The 24598-nt window shown below is 41.7% G+C and overlaps 2 protein-coding genes across 4 annotated transcripts; one reads left to right on the top strand and one right to left on the bottom strand.

The window, feature by feature from the left end:
- rai2 (retinoic acid induced 2) lies at positions 1–13306 on the top strand. The gene is made up of 2 exons (XM_079477811.1): positions 1–344; positions 9616–13306. Exon 2 carries the CDS (start codon positions 9700–9702, stop codon positions 11386–11388), a length of 1689 nt encoding a protein of 562 aa, XP_079333937.1. The 5' UTR covers positions 1–344; positions 9616–9699; the 3' UTR covers positions 11389–13306.
- LOC306906422 (sex comb on midleg-like protein 2) lies at positions 13197–24528 on the bottom strand. Of its 3 annotated transcripts, none has more exons than XM_079477808.1 (15): positions 24346–24528; positions 22413–22491; positions 22204–22272; positions 20785–20861; positions 20438–20672; positions 20245–20333; positions 19912–20155; positions 18088–18383; positions 17893–18013; positions 17593–17796; positions 17281–17442; positions 16582–16710; positions 16113–16322; positions 15629–15789; positions 13197–15057 (listed from the first exon to the last, which is right to left on the bottom strand). In XM_079477808.1, exons 2-15 carry the CDS (start codon positions 22441–22443, stop codon positions 14932–14934), a joined length of 2154 nt encoding a protein of 717 aa, XP_079333934.1. In that variant the 5' UTR covers positions 22444–22491; positions 24346–24528; the 3' UTR covers positions 13197–14931. The 3 variants fall into 3 exon arrangements, with proteins under 3 accessions (XP_079333934.1, XP_079333936.1, XP_079333935.1); XM_079477810.1 differs by having other exon boundaries at positions 15629–15786; XM_079477809.1 differs by having other exon boundaries at positions 20785–20858.
- Positions 24529–24598: the final 70 nt, after the last annotated feature.

Raw genomic sequence — 24598 nt, 5'->3', positions numbered from 1 at the left:
GAGAGAGAGAGAGAGAGAGCGAGAGAGAGACAGAGAGAGAGAGAGATATAGAGGGTCTGAGCGAGCGAGGAGAGAGAGAGACAGAGAGAGAGAGAGAGAGAGAGAGAGATAGAGGGTCTGAGCGAGCGAGGAGAGAGAGAGACAGAGAGAGAGAGAGAGAGAGAGGGGGTGAGCGAGCGAGGAGAGAGAGAGAGACAGAGAAACGTCACACCGACTCATCCGTGGCGTTTCACGGTGTTATGCGCGATTCGGGCCTGAATCCGTGACGGAATCCGAGAAATACCGAGAACTACGGATCGAAGGAACGAGGAAAATCCCGGAATAACGCGCGACGGTGTTTGACGGTAAAGTCTTGTCGCCGCTGTTGTCATCAGCTCGTGCATGTTCAACATCATTTCATCTTTTTATTTTTATCGCGCTGTTGTGTTTGTCAGCGTTTAATATTAATATTCATTGATTTATTAACGCGTCGTTTTTTTTCCAGTTCTGTGTGTCACATGATGGTTTGAGTCTATAGTATATTGTATATATGCATGATAATAGGGTGTCGTCGTCAGTCACCCGTCGGGCTCGTGCACAGGTGTTTAGATGTCTCGCGGATTTAAAGGGATTCTGGGATTGACTGATGAACATGTGCTACGTGTATTTATATACTTAAATAATTATGGCACAAATGTTTCTTGATGTGAGCTTGAATAATGTGTTGTTACTCTGGATTTAAAGGGACAGGCTCACCAAAAATAAATGTCTGTAATTCTGCAGATTAGTCACTGGTTACTCACCCATATATCATGGCCAAATTGTCTCAATTGCTTATTATTGAACGAAAGTGAAAGAAAGATATAAGTCTTGTGAATTTTAAGTGTTATTCTCTGTTAGGACGTGAGGGTTAATAAATAATGAGCGTTGTCATAGGGTGTTTAATTTGTTCGTCTGGGGAATTGTGGGGTCAAAAATGTTTCCAAATAGCTGATGGGTAACACAAGAGGTCCCTTGGATATTGGCATAATGAAATAGTTGTGGTGATGTTGCAGGGTCTGAGAGATGAACATTGAAGGAGCTATAAGGATTGAAATGAGTACATGTATAGATGTATTATATGGCTTGGATATTGTTGGCAGTGTTGGCTCTCATTTCAGTGACACATTTGTAATGTTATAGACTCTTATTCTAGTGGATTCGGAGATGAAAAATGACACGCCAGCGTTCTTAAGGAAGTTGTGACATCATGATGATCCTATACGGTGTCCGTGGTAACCGTATAACCCCAGAATCCATCCTGTCGATTAGAATAATCAATGCCACCTCACGGACTCGCACGTGCACTTTTAAAAGCATTAGGTCACGTTTGCACGCTTTAGTGCTCTGGGTGGGATGAAAGCGAGGTTGGGTTTTCTTGACCTTCGCTCACACAAATACAAAAGGACAATTGTGAGTTCATTAGTTTGGGGAGGAACACATCAGTACCGCACACAGAGATACTCACACATTAACACCTGTCAACACCCTCTTCAGTCACATGAACCAATTACTGTAGAGAACCATTACATCATTAAGACAATATTCAGACACGCTTTCATCATTGAGATTGAGTTCATGTTACACAAAATAGTGAATATTGTAATGATTGTAATGTATTTTTGGCTTGGCTTTGGTTTTCTGAAGAGACCATTTTTGTGGTAATTTATTGTATTATGACTCGCGTAAATAATAACTTTAGGTATGGATACCTTTGTATTTATACTAAGTTTCTTTGTGACGTCATCTGCCATCTTAATAAGTGCGAGCCCTTTCAAATTGAACTGACTTTGATTGCCTGTCATCTGGAAAACAATCGCTCCCACCGTTAGACCAGGGGTTCTTAAACTTTTCCCCCACTGTATTCAACAATATTCAAAGCCCCCCCCTTTCGAAAACTTGATCAAAACCCAATAAAGTAATTCAGTGCTTGATATTAACCGAAAAAGTGTCTGTTCAATATAAAAATGTACAAATAACAAGAAATATCTTTGTTTTTTTGTTTAAATGTATTTCAATACAAATATAGACTCATCTAGAATTATTAGTCATCCCGAGGCCCCCCTGGAAGTGAGCCGGGGCCTCCCTGGAAGTGAGCCGGGGCCTCCCTGTCTAAAACGACTGCGTTAGACCAATGATATCTTTCCTCTGTATTGTTATAGTTGTGGGGTGGATTTTGCTCTGAATAAAATATTTAGCGTACCATTTTGAAAACGTTATGGTCATGGTTATCGTCGTCATCTTTGGTGTGAATGGGGCTTGAGATCATCAAGAGGTATCTTATTAAAATCCCTGCGTTTGTTTAGATTGTACAGTTCTGTAAAGGGAAACGTGAGAGGGTTGAAACAGACAATCCGTGTAATTCCAGAGTCAGTACTTGCTTAATCTTATTTATGCCTTAAGCCGGAGTCGGGTCCTCGCAGGAATGTCCTGTATCAACACAGACAGACTCACTGTCCCTCTATGTGTCATTTACACTGTGTTTTTAAACTGCTCTGAGAGTTCACACCGAAAGAGTGTTGTTGTTTTCAGAGGAAAGCTATGCGTGTTGATTTCCAGCAGTAAATGCATAAAACCTTTGAATGTCATTCACCTGATGTTTCTGTATCCATGTTGATATGTGTCAGTATGAAGCGTCAGCGACTTTGGTCATATTGTTTACATTGTGTTTTGTTTATGTTGTTAATGTGGGTAGTGTGTGTTGTTTTGAAACCGGTTTGGGACACATATATGCTCAGTCGACCTGTATTAAACAGATCTCCCTGTCAAGAGTTACTGACACATGCTTTTGTTCATAAACACATACAGTAAGTACATACTAGAGATAATGTTTTATTAGGATGTTATATGAAGACCATTGAGAATATCAGACAGGGGGATAGATGAGCATTTATGCCTAAATATAAGAAAGTCTTGTGATGTTTTTGCTTACGACAGTACCAAGCTGTTTGCCAGTGAGGTATCATGTAATTCAATGGAAAAGAAGAAAAGGTTTCTTTCTCCATTCACAGACAGTGTATTTTTGTTTTAGGCAAAAAGTGTTTGTTTGATTCATTTGGAAATCTTGTATTATTTTGCTTCTTAAGTCAAATATATACTTGTTTTAAGGATGTGTAGAACAAAAATCTAGGCATAAGAATATGATTTGCTTGCATGGATTGTATTTTGAATACAGTGATTCTGGTCAATACAGCACATTACTGTATTCTGTACGCTGAAGTGTAAATGCTTGTTAGGGCGCTTATTGTTTCCTGTATGGATTTTGCTGTTGACCTCTGAACCTGTCGTCATAACAGTGGGTTTTAAATGACCGTGCATGAGAGAGAGAGAGTCATCTCACTGTTAATGATAAGAGATGTAGAGGGGCGAGCTATCCGCTGTCTGCTTTACGTAGATCACATTACCTCATATTTAATTAAAACAGCCCTCCAATACATTCTATTTATAGCATCTGCCACCACCACAGTCTGAGACCTGCTCGAGGCCTTTATGTTTAAGTTTGAGCTCATTTATATTTAATATACTTTGAGATGCATTAGTGGAATATATTTTCTGTTTTGCCAGAGCAATTGTTGTTTTGGTTTGTAGGTTTGGTGGTTTTGAACAGATCAAGAAATGTATTATTACCTTAGCAACCAAACAGCAATGTTCAAGAAACCAATTGAACACCCCCAGCCCCAACCACCTATGCCCTTGTAACCACATAGCAACTTCCTGGCAACCACCCAGTATACCCTAGTGACTGCACAGCAACTCAGAACAGCAACCACCAGCTATGCCCTCATGACTGCATAGCAACCACTCAGTATACCCTAGTCAACACATAAAAGCTTAGAGCACCATAGTAACCACCCATTATACCCTTGTAAGTGCATAGCAACCACTCAGTATACCCTAGTCAACACATAGAAGCTTAGAGTACCATAGCAAACCACCCATTATACCCTAGTAAGTGCATAGCAACCACTCAGTATACCCTAGTCAACACATAGTAGCTTAGAGTACCATAGCAACTGCATAACAACCACCCACTGTACCCTAGTGACTGCATATAAACCACTTAGTATACCTTAGTATACTAAGTATATAGTCAACACATAGAAGCTCAGAGTACCATAGCAAACCACCCATTATACCCTAGTAAGTGCATAGCAACCACTCAGTATACCCTAGTCAACACATAGTAGCTTAGAGTACCATAGCAACTGCATAACAACCACCCACTGTACCCTAGTGACTGCATATAAACCACTTAGTATACCTTAGTATACTAAGTATATAGTCAACACATAGAAGCTCAGAGTACCATAGCAAACCACCCATTATACCCCAGTAAGTGCATAGCAACCACTCAGTATACCCTAGTCAACACATAGTAGCTTAGAGTACCATAGCAACTGCATAACAACCACCCACTGTACCCTAGTGACTGCATATAAACCACTCAGTATACTCTAGTCAACACATAGAAGCTTAGAGTACCATAGCAAACCACCCATTATACCCTTGTAAGTGCACAGCAACCACTCAGTATACCCTAGTCAACACATAGTAGCTTAGAGTACCATAGCAACTGCATAACAACCACCCACTGTACCCTAGTGACTGCATATAAACCACTCAGTATACTCTAGTCAACACATAGAAGCTTAGAGTACCATAGCAAACCACCCATTATACCCCAGTAAGTGCATAGCAACCACTCAGTATACCCTAGTCAACACATAGTAGCTTAGAGTACCATAGCAACTGCATAACAACCACCCACTGTACCCTAGTGACTGCATATAAACCACTCAGTATACTCTAGTCAACACATAGAAGCTTAGAGTACCATAGCAAACCACCCATTATACCCTTGTAAGTGCACAGCAACCACTCAGTATACCCTAGTCAACACATAGTAGCTTAGAGTACCATAGCAACTGCATAACAACCACCCACTGTACCCTAGTGACTGCATATAAACCACTCAGTATACTCTAGTCAACACATAGAAGCTTAGAGTACCATAGCAAACCACCCATTATACCCTAGTAAGTGCACAGCAACCACTCAGTATACCCTAGTCAACACATAGAAGCTTAGAGTACCATAGCAACTGCATAACAACCACCCACTGTACCCTAGTGACTGCATATAAACCCCTCAGTATACCCTAGTCAACACATAGAAGCTTAGAGCACCATAGCAACTGCATAACAACCACCCACTGTACCCTAGTGACTGCATATAAACCACTTAGTATACCTTAGTATACTAAGTATATAGTCAACACATAGAAGCTCAGAGTACCATAGCAAACCACCCATTATACCCTAGTAAGTGCACAGCAACCACTCAGTATACCCTAGTCAACACATAGAAGCTTAGAGCACCATAGCAACTGCATAGCAACATCCTGGCAACCCCCACTAAACCCTAGTGACTGCATAGCAACCTCCTGGCAACCGCCCACTATACCCTAGTAAGTGCATAGCAACCACTCAGTATACCCTAGTCAACACATAGAAGCTTAGAGCACCATAGCAACTGCATAGCAACGTCCTGGCAACCCCCACTAAACCCTAGTGACTGCATAGCAACCTCCTGGCAACCGCCCACTATACCCTAGTTAATGAATAGCAACCACTCAGTATACCCTAGTCAACACATAGAAGCTTATAGCACCATAGCAACTTCCTAGCAACATCCTGGAAACCCCCAATATACCCTAGTGACTGCATAGCAACTTGGCAACCCCTGTAACAATCCCAGCATTTACCACCACTTACAGTTTCTTTCCTTGTAGAGGTGGTATGATTGTGAACTTTCTGTTCTGTTGCCATAATTTCTTATCTCTGTGTGTGTGTCTGTCTGTGATGGTTTGACAGTCTGTCAACAAAAATGACTTAAGATCTGTGGAACTCTCTCTCTCTGTACGTCTGTTTGCTCCAGCAGCTGTGGAAAGATGTGTTTTGTAGCTCTTCTGTTGACTGTGTCTTTGTACACACTCCACCCTTCAGTCTGGGCTCCACACAAACACACTATTCATGAACTGATAAGATCCACTCGTGCAGCTGTGTGACAGGCCCGGCAGTGACCCTGAAGAGGGCTGAACCAGCAGGTGCTGTGGACCCGGTTATCAGCCGCCCTACTAGACAGAAATGATGTCATAAAAGAGCTCCACATGAATGAATTCCTGATGAAATATTTGAAACCGTCCAGAGGTTTCTAAACCAGTATTCAGCCATCGCATCAGAGGCTGCTCTTGTTTATAAGTCTCAGATGTTTCTCCTAAAATTGCTCGTGGGGGAAAGACACAAGTGAGACTGAAATGAATAGATGAGACACATGACGAGTATGGTGGTGTAAAATGAATGTTGATTTTGCGTAAATGTGATGATAAATGTTTGAGTTCATATTGAGATCTTCAATAATATTGACTTTTGATGGCAGTCTTGACAAATCTGAGCTCCACACTTAAGGAAAGGTTTCCATTTCGTCTAAATGTAATCTCATTGATATCTAGGAGAAATATTTGAGATATGAAAGAGACTTTATCTGGGATTTTCTGATACGGTGAGTCAGTGATATTATAAGTCAGTAAGATGTTTTATTTATAAAAACAGTTTTGTGCTACAGTGTAATGCACTCAGTCACTGACCTGAGGTCAGATCCTTCTGTAAACACAATGTAACTGTTAACCTGTGTGTGTGTGTGTGTGTGTGTGTGAGTGTGTGTAGTTTCCACGTGGTTTTGCAGATCATCTCATTACTGATGATACCAAATCATAATCTGGCAGACCACCAGTTTCAATTCTCTTTTATTTAATGCTTTCCACTTAAAGTTAAATGACTGTCACAGCCTAAAATAGCACACTGTGAAAAAAGCACTGCTCTTTTATCTCTCTCTCTCTCTCTCTCTCTCTCTCTCTCTCTCTCTCTCTCTCTCTCTCTCTCTCTCTCTCTGTCTGTCTGTCTGTCTGTCTCTCTCTCTCTCTCTCTCTCTCTCTCTCTCTCTCTCTGTCTCTGTCTCTCTCTCTCTCTCTCTCTCTCTGTCTGTCTGTCTGTCTCTCTCTCTCTCTCTCTCTCTGTCTCTCTGTCTCTCTGTCTCTCTGTCTCTCTCTCTCTCTGACTCTGTCCTTCTGTCTCTCTCTCTGTGTTTTGTTAGTCTGAGGTATCCAGACACAGTTCTCTGTGAGTTGGATTATTTCTGCACAGCAACACTTCACAACCCCATAAATCCATTCAGTGTGTCTGCCTGACCGCTTCACACTTGGATGCTCGACTGTGATATAATCACAATGTATTCAGTAAAGAAAGACTTTAAATGTCATTTTCTGGAGCAGCGTCACTCTGTTAATTGTTTTCATGTTTTGCAAACATCCCCATCATTCTATACAGGTGCTTTCAGAATATTTAACAATGGCATATAATGTTATATAAATATAAGAATAATCTTTCTGGATTCAGAAGTGCTGGCGCTATTACGTTTAACAGGTGGATTACTCCGTGTTGGGTAAATTACTTTGACATTTAGGCATTTGGCAGACGCTTTTATCCAAAGCGACTCACATTGCATTATCCTATACATTATACATAGGTCTGCAATCCCCTGGGTAAGTATTGAATTAGGTATAACTAATAACTTTCTACGTATGTCCTATATCAACCTTTGTTAAGGCTCTTTTAATTCATTCAAATAAATGATATGAAACTATCTAAAGTATTTAAAATGTGAGAAGGATACATTTATGTTTGCATTTTAAAGTTAGACTTTGAATTTTGATGTCAATTCCGCTATTGTGTATATAACACAGTGTTAAGTTTGTCAAATACATCAAAAGTAACTGTAATTACATTACAGGAAAAATAAGATTAATCCCTTACTTTACTCCTCAAGGGAAAAGTAAATGGGTCAAAAGGTTTGAATGATGAAATTGACAAACAATATGAAGTTGACCAGCAGTGTTTTGTGCCGTCAATAAAATGTTTTTTAAAAAACACTTTAGGAATCTGTCGCCCGACTGCCAGCTCATCTGGAGCGCAGTATCTCCAAAACAAATCATGCACAGTTTGGCGACTCACCTTGTTGGCTTTCCAATAGTCGGCTGTAATTTATCGACTTTTATTCCCTTACAGGATTTATATGGAGGTTTTTGGCCGTTCCTCTCGGATTCTAATAGGGTAGCATTTTTGAAGCATGTGTTTTTCCAAGCGCTCTAACAAACGATTCAGTTTGAGTTATTCATTGCGTCATTTGGCGTCTTCGCTGTGGAGACTGAGACTAACGTTAAATTAAAGACACGTTTGTGCCGATACAAATGGGGGGAAAACAAACGCGTCTCACACACGTGATGTTACCCGACCTGTGCGGTCATAAATATACTCAAGATAAATTCATAGACGCTTTGGATTCACAGTGAATCTGATTTACTCTCCTGCAATGTCGAAACAGATTTGAGATGCTCTCACAAGTACATCAAAGTATTAAACTCACCGAAGTATTTCATATCATCTGTATGTCACTTTTTGTTTAAATGAACCACCTCATAAACGGTATTTAGAAGTGTTTGTTATCTAATGAAGAACTTTTTCATATAAGCGATACGATGAGGTTTTGTATTTAATCTTCTGAAGAGTTGATTTCAGGTCAGTGTTTTACTCTCTCTGTGCGTTTAAGGTCGTCTCGTTCCTTATCTGACATATTTCCACTGTTCTTCTGTCAGCCTAGCCTTGGAAATGGTGTGCTTTAGAAGTGCCTCTGAAATTCACAATTGGTCTTAAATCAGTGGGCAGCTTTCCTTTGTTTCACAGCTTGCCTGAAAAAATGCAGATAAGGCAATTCTCTGCGTGCTTAACCCGCCTCCAGCCTTCCATAGCACGATAAAATATTACCGACACACGAAGCATTGCTGTCGTCATACTCTTGAAAACATTATAAATAAAATCTGGTGTTGATGTATTGCTGCAGTGTTTTTGGATCTTGTAAAGAACTGATCTTGCAATGTTAACACAGACTAGAAACTTGGCTCTTTCAAGGATGCTTTCAGCATTTCAGCTCTTCTTTTTAATTTTGTCATGCCATTCTTTATTAGATTTTAATCCGAATCTCTCTTTTTTTCGTACTCACTGTCCCTCCATCTTCCTGTCTGTTCTCTCTACACTGTGTGTATGCCAGAGGGAGGTTCACTTCACAGTCTTGGAAGCATTTTGTGTAATAAACTCCACTAAAGCTGGCTCATAAACAAATAAACCCAAGTACTCTGCGACGTAATTTAATCAAATCCTCCCCGGCGCTCACTTTGCTCTCCTCCCATCCAAACGAAGCCTCTGTCCCTTCGAAGGTCTCTCAGCCTTTGTAAACGGTTTTTGGTGTCTCCCATAGTTCTGCATTTGTGTCTGTGATTCCACTCTCGTGTCATGACATCATTGTGAAAGCTTACAGCTCTCGGTGGGAAAAACAGATGGCTGAACTTTTAGCAGGAAAGGAAACGATGCCTCCTCTGTGCCTTGTTAGCTTTGGGTATAAGGTTCTAGAGAACACGTTAGGACGTAATAAATTTGAAACTGCTAACAGTTGCATCTGCTAATCCTCTTCTTTTTGACGTCGCAGGGTTTGATGTCCCTTCTGAACTGAAGAAAACTATGGAATCCTCATCTTACAGCACCTGAAAGAGATTTACACACACCGGACACGATGGAAGAGCCTTATAAAGATTCTGTAGCTGTAGACATGGCAAACCCTCAGGAAGAGGTATGCAACAGGGCGTCCGATGGTGTCGGGAAACTTGAAAGCGAGGCCACTCCGATAATCCCAACTGAGACATGGAACGTCACCTCTACAGCCATCACGAAAAGCTCTCTGTCACCCCTGCTCACAGTTCAAGCTGCCCCGGTAGTGACTCCCGCTGCCGAGTCTCCAAACGGTGTTGCCCTGAAAGTAGCGACGACCGTACTCCAGCCAATCTGTTTGGGGGAAAGTCCAGTAGTGCTGCCCATTCTCGCAGGATCAACTGCCACCCAAGTAGGACAACCAGGTGCAGCGTCCTACCTGATGACCAGCCAAGGTCCAGTGTCCCTGCCCCTAGTCCTAGAACAACAAATCCTCCAACATTTGAATCCTCTATTGCTTCAACAAACAGCCACATGTCCTGCCCTTCCGCTTCCCCTTCATAACAATGTTCTGAACCCTTCCCTAGCTCTCGGTCCGCCCCCAGTCCTGGACCAAAAAGATGCAAGTCAAGTGTTGGACACAAGTCTACTGACTCTCCTTCAGAACCCTAACTTTGCTGCCATTATACAAGACCTCTTCCCTAGTCAAGGCAACTCGTCCCCTATCTGTCACCCGACATCTTCCCCACAAGTAGACATCACTACAGCTTTCCTCCCCCCACCACCTCTCTCGCACCCCTACAGCTCCCCATTAGGCCCCTTGGTCCCTCCAGCCACGTTACTTGTTCCCTATCCCGTCGTAATCCCGCTTCCAGTGCCTCTTCCAATCCCGTTGCCAATCCCAGTTCCAGTCTCCGTGTGCAAAGATTCCAAACTCGATATTGACCCGCCTCAATCATCTTGTAATGTGAATAAAAGCACACAGACTTCACTTAGTGACATCTCTCCTAATTGGATGTTACCCACCAAGGAAATGGCATCAATCCAACCACCTTGCCCCGTAGTGACAGATGGAGAGGTGCTAGACTTATCCATCAGGACGGCTCAACGTTCCATTCGGGTTGACAGTCCACAAGTGGTCCAGTCATGTCAGCAGGACAATGTCCTTGATTTATCTGTACCCAGTGTAAGAAAGACACGCATCAAGTCTTATAATCCATATGGTGCCTGGCCCCCTGACCGGGATAGAGTGTGCCACACGGGTGATGTCAGCAGCGGAACTTTGGCTCTTGGGGTGCTGCGACCCGTGGACTGTACCCCAAAGCTAGACACTAAGCTGCTAAGTGGTCTGGCGTCTTTGGAGTTCAGTCGGCAGCACAAGTGGGTGGTAGACAGCGGTCACAGTAGTGCGGTAGCTGGGGCGGGGCATGACCCGCACGCCCTTGGGGGAAGCGGCAACATCGAGATTGTCAGCACGTCGCAGACTGCCAAAGTCATCGTGTCGGTCAAAGATGCCATGCCTGCGATTTTCTGCAGTAAGTTGAAGGGATTGTCAGGTGTTTCTACGAAGAACTTCTCCATCAAGCGTGACGCAGGTCAAGGGGGATTCGCGGCACTCCAGAGGGTCCAGGTTGACCAGCGAGGAGAGTCCAGCGACTCGCTCAAAAAGATTCCTAAAAACAGAGGCATCAAAGTGAAGAAAGTGAGCTCGCAGGAGATCCATATACTGCCCATAAAAAAGCAGCGCCTGGCTGCGTTTCTTCCCAGAAAATAACTTGCGATGGTACGCTCCGCAGAGGACGGCCGAAAAAAGCGAATGATAAAATTGGAGTTGGCTGTGTTACTGGCAGAAATAAGGCTTGAAGCTTTTCCTCCAAGCTGTCTGTGTGATTTAGACTGATACAGGCTGCTTTTGGGCTGTTGGTTGCTATTTGATCTGTTCATTGTAAAGCAATCAGATGAAGTCAACAAGATGAAAAATGCTGAACCGACCCAACTGCACTACTACTGATTTGTTTTTTTAGCATTTATAGCAGAATCATTTCCCTTCCCACGCATTCTGATTGTGGTCACACGTCCTCATAAATTATTCAATATACATTCTCATTAATAGGGATGAGCTGTGTTTTGGCCAGCTGTCAGTGAGACATCAGCGGTGACGTCCTCAAAAAACACACAAATTCAACATATACTGAATTTCTTCTTTTTGCTTAACGTCTTGTTCTGTTTTATCAGAATCATCCCTCTGTTTGTCTAAATAAACTGTAGAAGGCCGTGTGACCTTTACCTTCTCTAATCAGTGTATTCATGAGCAGGCCGGTGAAGCGGAGCGTCCTCTGAAGAGAGGAGGGGTTAACCGTGAACATGACAGCCCCATAATGACTTGGCAAAGCACGGAGCTCATTTTCATTAAGTCGTATGATTGGAGGAAGTGGTTGTCAATAGCAACAAAGCATCGTTTCATCATTCTCTCTTCAGGGGGTAAACGCTTCATCCGTCCGGCCCGTCCAAATGAAAACAAAATAATCATCAGGGATTATATGTAGATTCGCAATATCTTTTATAATGATAGCCAGCAGACCGTGTGTTTGAAGAGGACGAAAAATTTAAGTCTTTAGTAAGAAAAATGTGATCCATCTTCCGTCATCATGAAATTTTAATCTGCAATTTAATTGTCATGTTATCTTTTTGGAAGTCATTTGTAATCGATGTATTCAAACAGCTGAACTTGAAATTTTAGTATGAACAATATTTGGTGATAAATTATTCATTTGAAGTCTTTTTGTGGCCTTCAACATCAGAACGAGTATTTTTGTTTACTCGAGGTGGTTGTCAAGTTTTCAGTTGGTTTGTGGGTGTGTATCAAATCAAATATATTCACTCTTTTATTACCCTTCTGACCCGTCGCAGTCCGCCCAGCTAAAGCCGACAGGCCTAAAATCACTACTCGCAAAAAGCGAAAAATAAGAAATCAAATGAAGCATTCTTTTAGTGTTCTTATTTTATTTGAATATGAATGTGGATCATGCAAGTAAGTCGCATTTTATTTGAATGGAAATGTGTTGCATGGCTAAACATGAGTCTGGTCACAGAGTGTTTTGAAGGTCCGTCCAAATTTGTTGGTTTTGCAAAGATGTCATTTGTCTTTGTGTCTCATTTGCCAAGTTATTTATTAATGTCTGTATGAAATGTCCTTCTATGCACCTGAATTAATCATCACGTTTTTAAATCACAATTTTGTCAAACATCATCTGAGGTTCTGCAGTTAAATTCAACTGTTTTACACCTGTATGTTATGTATAAGTAAAACAGAATATTCATCACATTTTCGATCAATTAAGCACAATAATTCCCAAAACATTTTCATGTTGAAACTTCATCAGTGCGGAATTGTTTGCGTGTGTGTATAAACTGTAAAGCCTTAAAAGCATGTGTTTTCGTGTCAAACCATCTTCCCAAACCTTCGCAAAGGTTTCTGAACAAAACCTCTTTTATAAACACCACATTTGAAATCTCGAACGTTTTCTACCACAAGTAACTTTTGTAAACAATCAATGGACAAAAGATGCAAAGAGAGACGTGTCGTGTTTAAATTATTTATTTATTACTTGTATCATTTAAAATGTTGAAAATGTGTACGTGAAGAATGCATTATCTTTAAAAACGTCATGATTAAAAATATCATCGGTACCAAGTGTGATGTCTTTTTGACCGTTCCTGGTATGTTTTCGACAAGCATTGGTGGGAGGAACTATATGGCACAATATAACAACAATGCATGTTCTTCACCGAAAATAAAAGAGAGAAACTGAAAGTACAGACGTCACATTCACTGCTAATTTCAAATGCTACGTACAAAAGATGAAACCTGAGAAGTGTGAAAGTAAAGCAATGTAGTTCTTTAAAACGAACGAGTCCTCCCAGTAAAAAGCACAGGAAGGCAGTACAAGGTTTATATTCAACAACAAGACCCACGTAATCCCGCCCACCCCACCCACCGCCAAAAAGCATCTTCACATGCCCCGCCCTATACAACGCGTGTAGTTTAAAATATTTCTTCTCTACAAAAATGTACATTCTGTTGCTGAGGTTTATGGTGAAACCCATAAAACACCACTGAGGTCTGCTCTTGCAAAGACAAAGCAGAGACAAAACTGAACGTGGCAGTCCTATTGAATCAGAGATATTTCAATGACACTTCTACTGGTGCTTTTAAAATTGACATTTTAAATCCATGATTTTCTTGAGTTGTTGAACCCGTTCATTTCTGCATCACATGTTGTCATACAGGCATGTAAATACTGTTTAATCTGGAGAGGACGTCTGACAGGTAACATGCAGAAACATTCCTCTCGAACAAAACCAATGTTATCTGAAAAGCTCATGAGCTCGTGTCACTTGAAGACAGTTAAAAAAACTAAAGGACAGATTAACAACATCCCTGATAGCACACTCCACCTGTCAGACGTCTGCATTTACATCTGCTGCCAGATGTCATGTAGACATCTAGAAGACGTCTATCTGATGTTTATGATTTAGAATGGATGTAAAACTGCTCTTTCTAAGATGTTTAGCAGACGTTTTACAGACGTACTTGTGCTAGCTGGGATTAAAAACATATATTAGATCTATAACAAGAACGGAAAGATGTCTAAAAGACAGTCTGAGGGTTTCACAGCAGATATCTGCATTACGTAAGTGATGTTGTTCGGTTATCTGGCTGGACGAACCCTGTTTATACGTTCTACAATATTTCTTAAGTTTTTAAAACGTGAGGTGAAAACTGCGCTTACAATCTGAAACTTTCCATCAGAAGTCCTTTCACATATTAACAAACAGGGTGAATAAAGATCCGTCGCCACGCTTCGCCCTCATGTCATTTCAAACACGAATCACTGTGCTTCACAAATGTAATCAAAATGCAGGATAAAGTCAAACAGGTTTAAACCGACATGAGGGCGACAAATAATTCCTTAAGATTTTAGATTGAAATACGAAATGCATAAATGCGACTCGATGATGATTTTAAAACATAAACCGAAAGGCAGAAGATTTTCAGTGGCTTTGATATCAGAGACCCTGTGGCGCGAGATGATGACATCACGGGGAGGTAGACACAAATGAACTTCAGACGCAGACTTTCAATGCAGTAATCGGCCTGTAGTGCGTCCACAAGCGGTCGATTCCTATATCACATACACTCGTATCTTCACAGACGTTCATATATGAATGTTCCTCTGAGGAGAGAGAGTGATTCATTTGTCCTTCGTCCAGCAGTGTAGTGTGTTACACAGCGATTTCCCATCAGCCCCTCTGTTCACTGTTTGCCTTGCTTGAGTCTCTCGATGTGATGACAGAGTTTGAGCGCAGGTCCGAGTTTCAGACCCATGTACTTCATCACCATGTCGCTGCGCAGTAACATCAAGGCTTTCCCATCGATCTCCTGCACACAGACACACATACAGTCATCATGTGTGCTCCCTAACAAGAGAACATTGTGTGCGGTTCATTCTTAAAGTCCCGTAAACAGGAAGTTGCAATCGTTTTTACTTCGGTATTTTGACGCCTTTCCGAGGGAAATGGAATTTCTAATGAGAGAAATAGTTGTCTTTATTTGCAATTTGATTGGATGTATAAAACAACCGTAGCCTTTTGAAATGGAACTGGGAGCAGACAGTTAAAGGGGAGGAGTTAACGGATGTTCCGCCCAAGCCGTCTAACATTATGATGGATTGTCATTACAGAAGTGCATTTCCAGATTTTAACTGAAGATTATGAGCGCACACGAATTTTAAAAAGAGAATGACCCACATTGATAAGCTATTTACTATAAACGCTGCAATATTTCATGAGAAAATAGGAATTGTCATTTTTGATTTCACTGGGACTTTAACACCGATGTGTGTGTCTAGCAGTTAGTATGTCTAAACACGGATGATACATGTCCCGCCTCCCACCGTATGAGAACTAGAGTTGATTTACAGACAGAAGTAAAGCGAGAGTAAATCACTGACGTGTTTGCGGAAGAGTTCTGCGTGCGGGGCCAGAGCTGTGGGGTCTGCGTCTCGCACAAACTGCATCACCTCCTCTATAGACCAGGAGGACGGAGCTCTGCCCGGAGCCCTCGAAGCATCACGATCACCTCCAGCATCAGGACCGGTGGTAGAGCTGGCTGCTGCAGAGAGAGAGAGATTATTATAATGCCGGTTTGTCAAATATGTCTGTCGGTCTCTTGATCGAGTGTTTGGTCGTTATCTGGATGAAGTCTTTGACAAAATCACATTTCGAGGTGTTGATTAAAAAACGAACGTATACATTTCTTTTTGCATATTTATAAAATGAAATATTCTGGGGCCACAAAAGTTTTGTGAATATAATCAATAACGCTGTTGCGACATTTGAAAAAAATTATTTTTGTTAATAAACACAAACCACAACATACTGTTATTAAAAACACAGATCCAGCTTCACGTTATGTGAATATAAAGACACACTCACCCTCTACTCGTCTGTGTGTCTGTGTTGGGGGGTTGGAGGCCTGTCGTCGCAGGGATGGTCCGTTGCCATGGAAATACGGGCTGGTGGGTGGCGACTGATATTCCGACGTGCTTCTCAAGGTCTGTAGGCGGGGCGTCATGGAATTGGAGGCGGAGTCCATGAAGCTCTGTTCCTTCACTAATCCATTCTCCTCTTGGGGAAGAGTCCCAGCTACACACACACACATACACACACACAATTAATTCTGACCAAACACATTTAGTGTCACATAAACTGAATGCATTAACGGTGTTGAAAATGAAATAAGAACATAAACGTTTACTCGTGCTGTATTTGGCAGATGCTTTTGATCTCAAGTGACTTTCAGTGTATTTTAAGCCGTACATCTTATCAGTATGTGTGTTCTCTGGAAATCAAAACCATGACCTTTGCGCTGCTTTCACAACGATAACAGGAAGTGTTTGTGTACCTTCTGATGGATGTGTGTCTGTGTGCAGGAGTTTAGGAGACAGGGGAGCGCTGTACGGAGGAGAATCTCTGGAGATCCGCTTCACTCCTCTGTTCAGACACGCAGCGTCTGACAGCAGCTCCTCTTTAACTTCAAACACACAAAAATAATGTCCATTGAGTCAGTGTATCAGTGACTACTGCAATCCCAGAATGCACTGCAGGAAGCTCGGTTACAATAATAGGTGCAATGCAAAATAAAAGTTTCAGAGGGTCAGAAACACAAGGTTAAAGTGAAGAACAAATATATTCAAGACTATTCGTAGCTTCATTAAGTCACGACAATGCACAATACTGGCTTCACAATATTCTGAACAAAACATGAAACTGAGCAGAAATGTACTTCTGGTACAGAATTGACAACATTAATGGTTTAACTACACCTTCTGTATGTACATTTCTAGAAATGAAAATGTAGGTCTGTTACTGGACAAAAATACTTTATTGTAATAGAAAAGAAAGAAAGGCATTAGGCTTAACTTCTTAAAGGAGCAAAATAACGCAACAAAAAAATAAACATTACACGCAGGTCGCACAAAAGAACGACCATTAACAACACAAACTATACTTTTCATATTGTGATATATTGTCATGCTCCATTAGTGTCAAGACTCTTGTGAGCTTCACATGAGGTTATTTAGCTATCAGATTGTGTGTGTACCTGATTTAGTGCGCTCGTAGGTGTTGTGTGGACTGAAGGGTTGACTTCTGAATAGATTATCACACTGCAAGTGTCGACACACCAGCTCCAGAAAACGCAAGACGAATGCGGCGCTGGACGCTGATGGAAGTTTCACCAGCCGCGTTCCTCCATCTGTGCGCACTGGAGACAAACAACCATAACAAACATGATGTGCATCATGTGATCTGAATCAGAAGAGCCCATAGCACACTATGATCTAGTGTCAGGACGTGGTTAATACTCAAGACATGTTTGATATTGTTTGATTGACACTAAAACACTCGTGCGCACCTCTGACCACCTCTCCTCCTCCTCCTTGACTCTGCAGGCATCCCAGAAGCACTTTGGGCTGGTACGCGCAGTCCAGACAGGCCTGGACCGTCTGCTGGAGAACCAGATTCACCGCCTCTGGCCCGAAGTGATCCGGGAGTCTCTGAACCTGCTTACGGTCCAAATGTGGGCCGCAGTTCCCATGTTTGTTCACATACACACACACTGACACGAAGACACACACGGACAAAACGTGCAGGTGTTAGCTGTACCGCACAAACAGAAAATGTGAGACGGCATTTTGCGATAAGTGGACATTACCGGTAGAAACCACGGAGGAGGGGGAACCCACCGGTCCATCGGTGGGCATCTGAGACGTGGGCACTCTGGAGTCTGACGTCGCTGCTATACACATCGAGCTGGGAAACATTCTGGCCTTCCTCTGGCAAACACACAAACACACGACATCAGTCCCTAAACGACGTGATGAATCACACAGAACTCCTCGAGCTGTACCTTGCTGCCCGGTTTGGGTCCTCTCTTCTTGTACGGGCGAGGGGCGAGCTGGGTGAGGGGCGTGGTTTGGGGTGTGATGCTAACCGATGCATCAGTGTCCTGGGAGGCGGTGGACGCCGCAAGGGCTTTCAGCAGGGCGATGGTCTCGCTCTTGGGCCGCCGTCCCCTGATGCCCTTCCGCACGGGGAGCTGAGGGAGAGGCATGGACAGACGGTACGGAGAATGCATGGCGCGCCGCGTCGGTTTAGAGTTTGAGAAGGAAGAGGATGGTGTAGGAAGAGACTTTGGGATGGTGACTGTAAGTATAAGAAATTGAGAATTAATATACAAATAAACACTACATTATGAACTATGATGAGATAAAGAACACAGAGTTATAAACACTGAAATGTGAGATACAGCTTCGTATAATTTGGCGAAATGCTTGTGCGCATCTTAAACACGCAATAAAATCCATGCGCAGTGCATGAACATAGACAGAAACCAAACTAGACCCGTCATCCTGACACAAAAACACACTGACATTCATTCATGATTAGTCCGAATTCAATCAAACCACAGAGGTGTGGTCACAGTCTGAGTCGCCATGACAATGGGAAATGATTGACAGCCGAGACACTATCTGTGTTTGTCTGAGCTATGCTGATCTTTCTTTCAAATAAATCACAATTTCAGAAATGATCATTCTGTTTTGGCTTAATCCGGCATATTCACCGGACATTTTTCCTTGAGCGATGACACAGACTGAAATGTTGACCGTTTCAAGATGGCAGACGCATGGATGTGTCCAGAGCGGTCGAATGTGGCATCTATGCATAAATATCTAAGACACCGACATTATCAGATTGTCTGCTGATGTCGTTGCAGAAACTTTGATGTGTTTCTTCTCAGAGAAGCTTTAAGCATCAAACAGACACTTGAGTCAGTGCTGCCGGAGAGCTCTGACGCCCCCTGCTGATCACACAGTGACTTACCAAAAAAAGAGTTTATGAAGACATCACAGAAAGTAAATTATGACTATTAGTGCTTTTAAGTATTTCCCTGAAACAATCCACCATTATAGAGGAGCAAAGCTGCTTTAATAAAAAAATGTATAAATGTAAATAAAGGAATAAATAACTTCATTACGATTTAACACATTTTCTAACTAAACGCAGTCCTGAATTTATTTCTATATAAAATATTACGTTTATTTGATTTATTTATGTGTATATTATATTCTCCTCTCATGCATTTATTTCCGTATTTCAATATTTTCTGATTTATATATTTCTTAATTTCCTTTTGCATTTCTGTGTGACACATTGAGATGATGGAGGCGGTTCTTGCGTGGTTTCAGTTCGTCATTGGTTCATTTAAGTTTCATTTCCGTTAAGAGCATTTTGCCGGAACCTTTTGTGATGAGCGTGATCTTCCACAAATACAAACAGCAGTATTGTGCGCTTCGTCACGTAAAACGAAATACAGAAAAAAAGAAATATTGAATTCAACACAATTTTTTTTTTTTTAAACTATTACCACCCCATAATGTGGTCACATGACTGACACATTATCGGGTGGCCGTGTGATGTGTGAAAGCAAATCCAAAGATCTCCTTCAATCTTTATGAAAGAGAACTACTGATCTGTGATCACATCAACTGAAACCAAAACAAACGTGAAATACAAATCCACAACAAATTTAAATCTCATTGGTTCTCACGTGTCTCGCTGTCATGTCATATTTCATCTCGAGAGATGCAACAACCAATGAGATTTGAATCGACTGATGTGTTTGTTATCTTAAGTCCTCAGTTGTGTGATGTGAGATGAATCGGTCACTCACTGCTGTTGCCGGGCGGCTGAAGGCTGTGTTTGGTCAAACCGCACCAGCCCACAGGAAAGATGTCCCTCGAGTCGTACCGACACCAGTAGTCAAACGCCCCCCTCCAGCCGTCGAACGTCACGAAGACCTCGTCGCCCTTCACCTCACCGATGGTGGCCGGACAGATGAGGTACGGATTCTTCTTGTCCACAGCTTCTAACTTCATGCCGGGCTTGAAGCCGTTCTGAGGGGGACGCAGGGGCTCCTGACAAACATACAACAGATGTCAAAACAACCTCTGTATGTGTTTGTGTGAGTTTTTCTGCGTGTAGATGAATTCCAAAGGTTTCGCACCGTTTTAAACGCTGTTGCGGGAGCCATTTCAGCTCCGTTCAGAGTCCTGAGGAGGAACATGGGCCACGACGAGGCGTTCATCCTGAAGCCTGAGGGACGTGAATGATTTTGTTTTATATTTAGACCTCTGTACGGTTCATTTCAATTTACAGAAAAGTTTCGGCAAAAATACGGGAAGTGAAGTCATCTGTACCCAGTGGCGGCTGCAGCATGTCTCCGTTCTTCTCGCAGGTTCCGATCGGCTGAATGTCGGCAGAGTCGACCAATCGCCAGAAGTCGTTGGTGTTGTCGCTGCCGTCCAGCCGCAGGCGGAGCCTCACGCCCATCATGCCCATCACCGTGGCGATACAGGTGGAGGTGGAGTTACGAGGATCCCGAGCTTCAAGTTTCATTCCAGCCTTGAAATCATTACATGGAGGAATTCGAGACTGGAAATAAAAGAACAGACACTTTTATACACACACAAATTCTGTATTTGCTTGAGAGAGACGGCTAGAGAGCTATCGCTGCCGCACACCCGTCTGAGACGTGAGAGCTCACCTGTCTGAAGCCGCTGGGAGGGGCGGGAATAGCGGACGTCTCCTTTAAATACTCCTCCCATGAGAATGATTCGACTGCTACACACACACACACACACAATAATAATATAACAACGCTTCATTGGGTACCTACATCTACAGACTAAAGCATTTAACAAAACTAAACCAATCCAATACAGCCGCGGAAAAAATCTGATCCAGATGTTCATTTAAAGTCCCAGTGAAAAAAAAAGACAATTCCTATTTTTCTTGAAATATCGCAGCGTTTATTGTAAATAGCTTACTAATGTGGATCATTCTCTTTTTTTAACATTCGTGTCCCTTCTTCAGCTAAAAAAAAGGCTCTTCCGTCCTGTAGTGACATCTTAGGTTAGACGGCTTGGGCGGAGCATCCGTTAACTCCTCCCCTTCATCTGTCAGTCTGCTCCCAGTTCATTTTAAAACGTAATGGCTCAGAGCCTCAGATTGTAGTCCGTTGACAACAATCAATGGAACAGTTTTTGTCACAGCAATGGCTGCTCATAGAGCCTCTCAATAGTCTCGGAAGTTACAAGTAACCCACGGAGCAGCAGCAAAGCAGACTGATGGTGACGTGCTTTCAACCCATTTAAAGACGCAAGGCATTTCATGAATAAACAAATGAAAGAAATCAAGCATTTAAAGAGAAAACATCCAAATTATTATCCTGGAACTATCTGAAGGCTCCATGAATGAATTGAGCGACCATTGTCGCGACTCTCTCCTCTCTCTCTCTCTCTCTCTCTCTCTCTCAACGGCTCTGCTAAGTGTGTTTTTATACATCCAAATTGTGAAAAACAAGCCAAACAAGAAAAAAATTCTCAATCGAAAATTCCGTTTATGTCGGAAATAGAACAGGGAAGTAAGAACAATGGCAACTTCCAGTTCACAGGGACTTTGATCATCATCTCTAGATGTGTTGTGTTCATTCCAGTCCAGTGTTTGGTAGTGACATGAAGTCATCCAACAGCAATGAGAAAGACTGACAGCACGACAAGACACATGAAAACCTGGATTTTTCTCACAGTTATCAGATAAACAATTATTTATTACTTATACATGTAGAAACACTGTTGTGTTGCTTAAAAGTGAATCTGAACTACTTTTCTTCGCAGTATTTGAGGTCTGAAAAAACACAGAGCATTTTGATCTGTTTCATCTGCAAATAAATGCAAAGATTTTCATTTCAATTTGGAAGAATATTGTTAGAAAGAAGCAAACGTTTTAATATTTTTAATTGAATAGTACGTTTTAATTTTGAAATGGTCTTTTTCTACGGCTGTATTTTCTCTAAAAATATCTGTTTTTGGAAGGGTACGGAAAACCATGTCCTCAAACCAACTGATGTCAGATCAATGTGTGTGTGTGTGTGTGTGTGTGTGACAGACTGGGTTATTCGTACCTTTGACTGGTCCAGGGCCTGTGAGAGACATACTTCTGACTGTCTTATCTTTCTTACTGTCTTTCTGATCTTCAGAGAAGAAAAAGCATCAGGTGAACACGAGAACATTTAATCGAATAAATTTGCTTCACGTGATATCATAATACATCATACATAGTTTCAAATGTAACATTATAACTGAGAATAAGCATGTTAATTGTGTGTTTTACCTTTCAGCGCCGTTCGGCCCATACTGTCCATCAGCTACTGCAAGAACTAGTGAGATACACAAGAGAGCTCAATCCAAACCTGACAGACAGACAGACGTGTCAGTAAATCACCCCAGACAGATTGAATCTTCTGAAAGTCTCGTGTCATGAATCTGGACTGTTGAGTGTCCAACAAAACATTTTATTCTGCACAAGAGCTTCTGCGCATCTTTCAAATACTTGACGCCATGAACCGTACAAACTTTCCCAAATCTACAGATCAGATCTTCCTCGGAGGTGTCGAAGTAAAACTCACAGACACAAATGAGACTGTAAAGACGTCCTGAGAAACTGAAAACCACTTTTGATAAACAAATAAAGCAAGCGAGGAAACGTTTCCCCGGATTAATAAACATGGGCATATAATGAGCATATAAAATGCAGAATGATGATGATGATGGGAGTGCAATGTAAAAGACGGATGCTGGAACAAAGACCAAACCTAACCAAATGTTTGGTCAAAATGTAAGAAACATCTGAAAATCTGCTGTCTGGGAAAGTGAAACCACAGAACACAAAATAGGACTCGAGAACAAAAGCCACGTGCGTTTGTGAGAGAGAAAGAGGTCACGGGAGACGCGAGTGAACTGAACTCTTAATAACCTGAAATCATCCATATAACAGACTCATTTTTCTCTCTTTATTTGTCTGCCGGCATCTCTTCATATCCAGATAAATCGTGTTTTTAAATAATCGGATAAAAACCTTTTAAATAAAAGCCAAAGGTCTTGAAATTAGTATCAGCAACATCTAAGCTTACGACATGAAATAGGTTTCATGTTAAACTAGGTTTCATTATAATATGATAATAATTCCCAATTCCCAAGTCAGGAATTTCTTCTGATTCACATTAAGCGTCTGCTTCATAAACAAATCTAAATGTAAATGTACATTTTGACGTAGGGTGGATGGGGTAAATCAAGTCTGATTCTCAATCACAACAATAAAACACGCTCTGTGCTGTTACATTATTGTTTGGTTTCAATGGGTTTGCATCATACAGGATACGTCACCACATCCATTAAAAACAATAATACCTCTATCTCTCTATTCTGTGCCCCCACAAAACATTATGAGTGTTTTATTCAACCCAAACAACATCAACCAGACGATCACATCACAAAAGAATATTCATGACAGCCCGGTGATTTCCATACATGTCAAAGACAGAGACAAATAATTCCCAGGGAGAGATTTACATCACAAATATCTGTTCGAGCTTCAATACAAACTACAGAAATTATGTGACTACAATGACTGTAAACAATGAGCCAGATATTACCATGGTAACCTGACATGTAAACTATTGCACGACATTGAGAAACTTCCCATTAAACGACAACGAACCACATTAAACGACAAAGAAAGACACTAAATAAATGAAAACTTTCTTGTTTATGCTGGTAAACAAAAAAAGTCACGTGGCATTAGTTACAATAGTGCAAGCATGGTAATACCCGGGTACTTCGCTTTATTTACATGCTATTATCGTGTCGAAATGACGTGTTTTGTCAATGTAACGTTAGTGTTTGATACACTTACACTCGCGTGTGATTGACAGCTGAAAAAAGGAAGACGTCACCCCCGATGACGAAAGACACACTCCGCTGATCATACACATCATCAACATCATCAACATCATCAACATCATGATCAAAGCCGACACAACGCGACACATCACACTTCATTTTTAAACCCCGTCACCATCCACGAATACTTTGGAAATAATAACACGAATCCAGAATTCATCGCTGCCAGACTAGAAACAGCAGGCAAAATAGACGCTTAAATCCTTCTCTACACCCTTTATAAAGACTGAAAATTGTACCTGAAATCACGATCTATCACATAACGTGTGGAAAAAAGGGAAAGTAGGCGAGAAATATCCACCAACCTTCGCGATTTTGTCGAAATGTGACGAGAATTCAGCACTTTTCGAAGCTCTCCGTCGCCATGTTTAGGGGTAGAACTGCGCATGCGCAGACGCAGAGTCGCGTTACGTGTTGAGTTTTACAGCCACACACAAAAACACAAAAACACAGAAACGCACAAACGCACAAACGCACAAAAGCACAAAAGCACAAAAGCACAGAAACACAAAACACAAAAACACAAAAACACAAAAACACACAAACACACAAACACAA

Source organism: Barbatula barbatula, assembly GCF_947034865.1.
Source record: "Barbatula barbatula genome assembly, chromosome: 17".
In the NCBI taxonomy this organism is placed as follows: Eukaryota; Metazoa; Chordata; class Actinopteri; order Cypriniformes; family Nemacheilidae; genus Barbatula; species Barbatula barbatula.
This window is presented reverse-complemented; position numbering and strand designations above follow the sequence as displayed.

Bases quoted from the DNA above. Each gene is read 5' to 3' on its own strand.
- LOC306906422 (XM_079477808.1), bottom strand. From the start codon at position 22,443: ATGGACAGTATGGGCCGAACGGCGCTGAAAG. The intron at 20,673-20,784 runs GTGAGCTCTCAC...TTTTATTTCCAG, and splicing joins CTCCCAGCGGCTTCAGACAG to TCTCGAATTCCTCCATGTAA. The intron at 15,058-15,628 runs GTCAGTGATTTA...GTCTGTGTGCAG, and splicing joins CAGAACTCTTCCGCAAACAC to GAGATCGATGGGAAAGCCTT.
- rai2 (XM_079477811.1), top strand. From the start codon at position 9,700: ATGGAAGAGCCTTATAAAGATTCTGTAGCTGTAGACATGGCAAACCCT.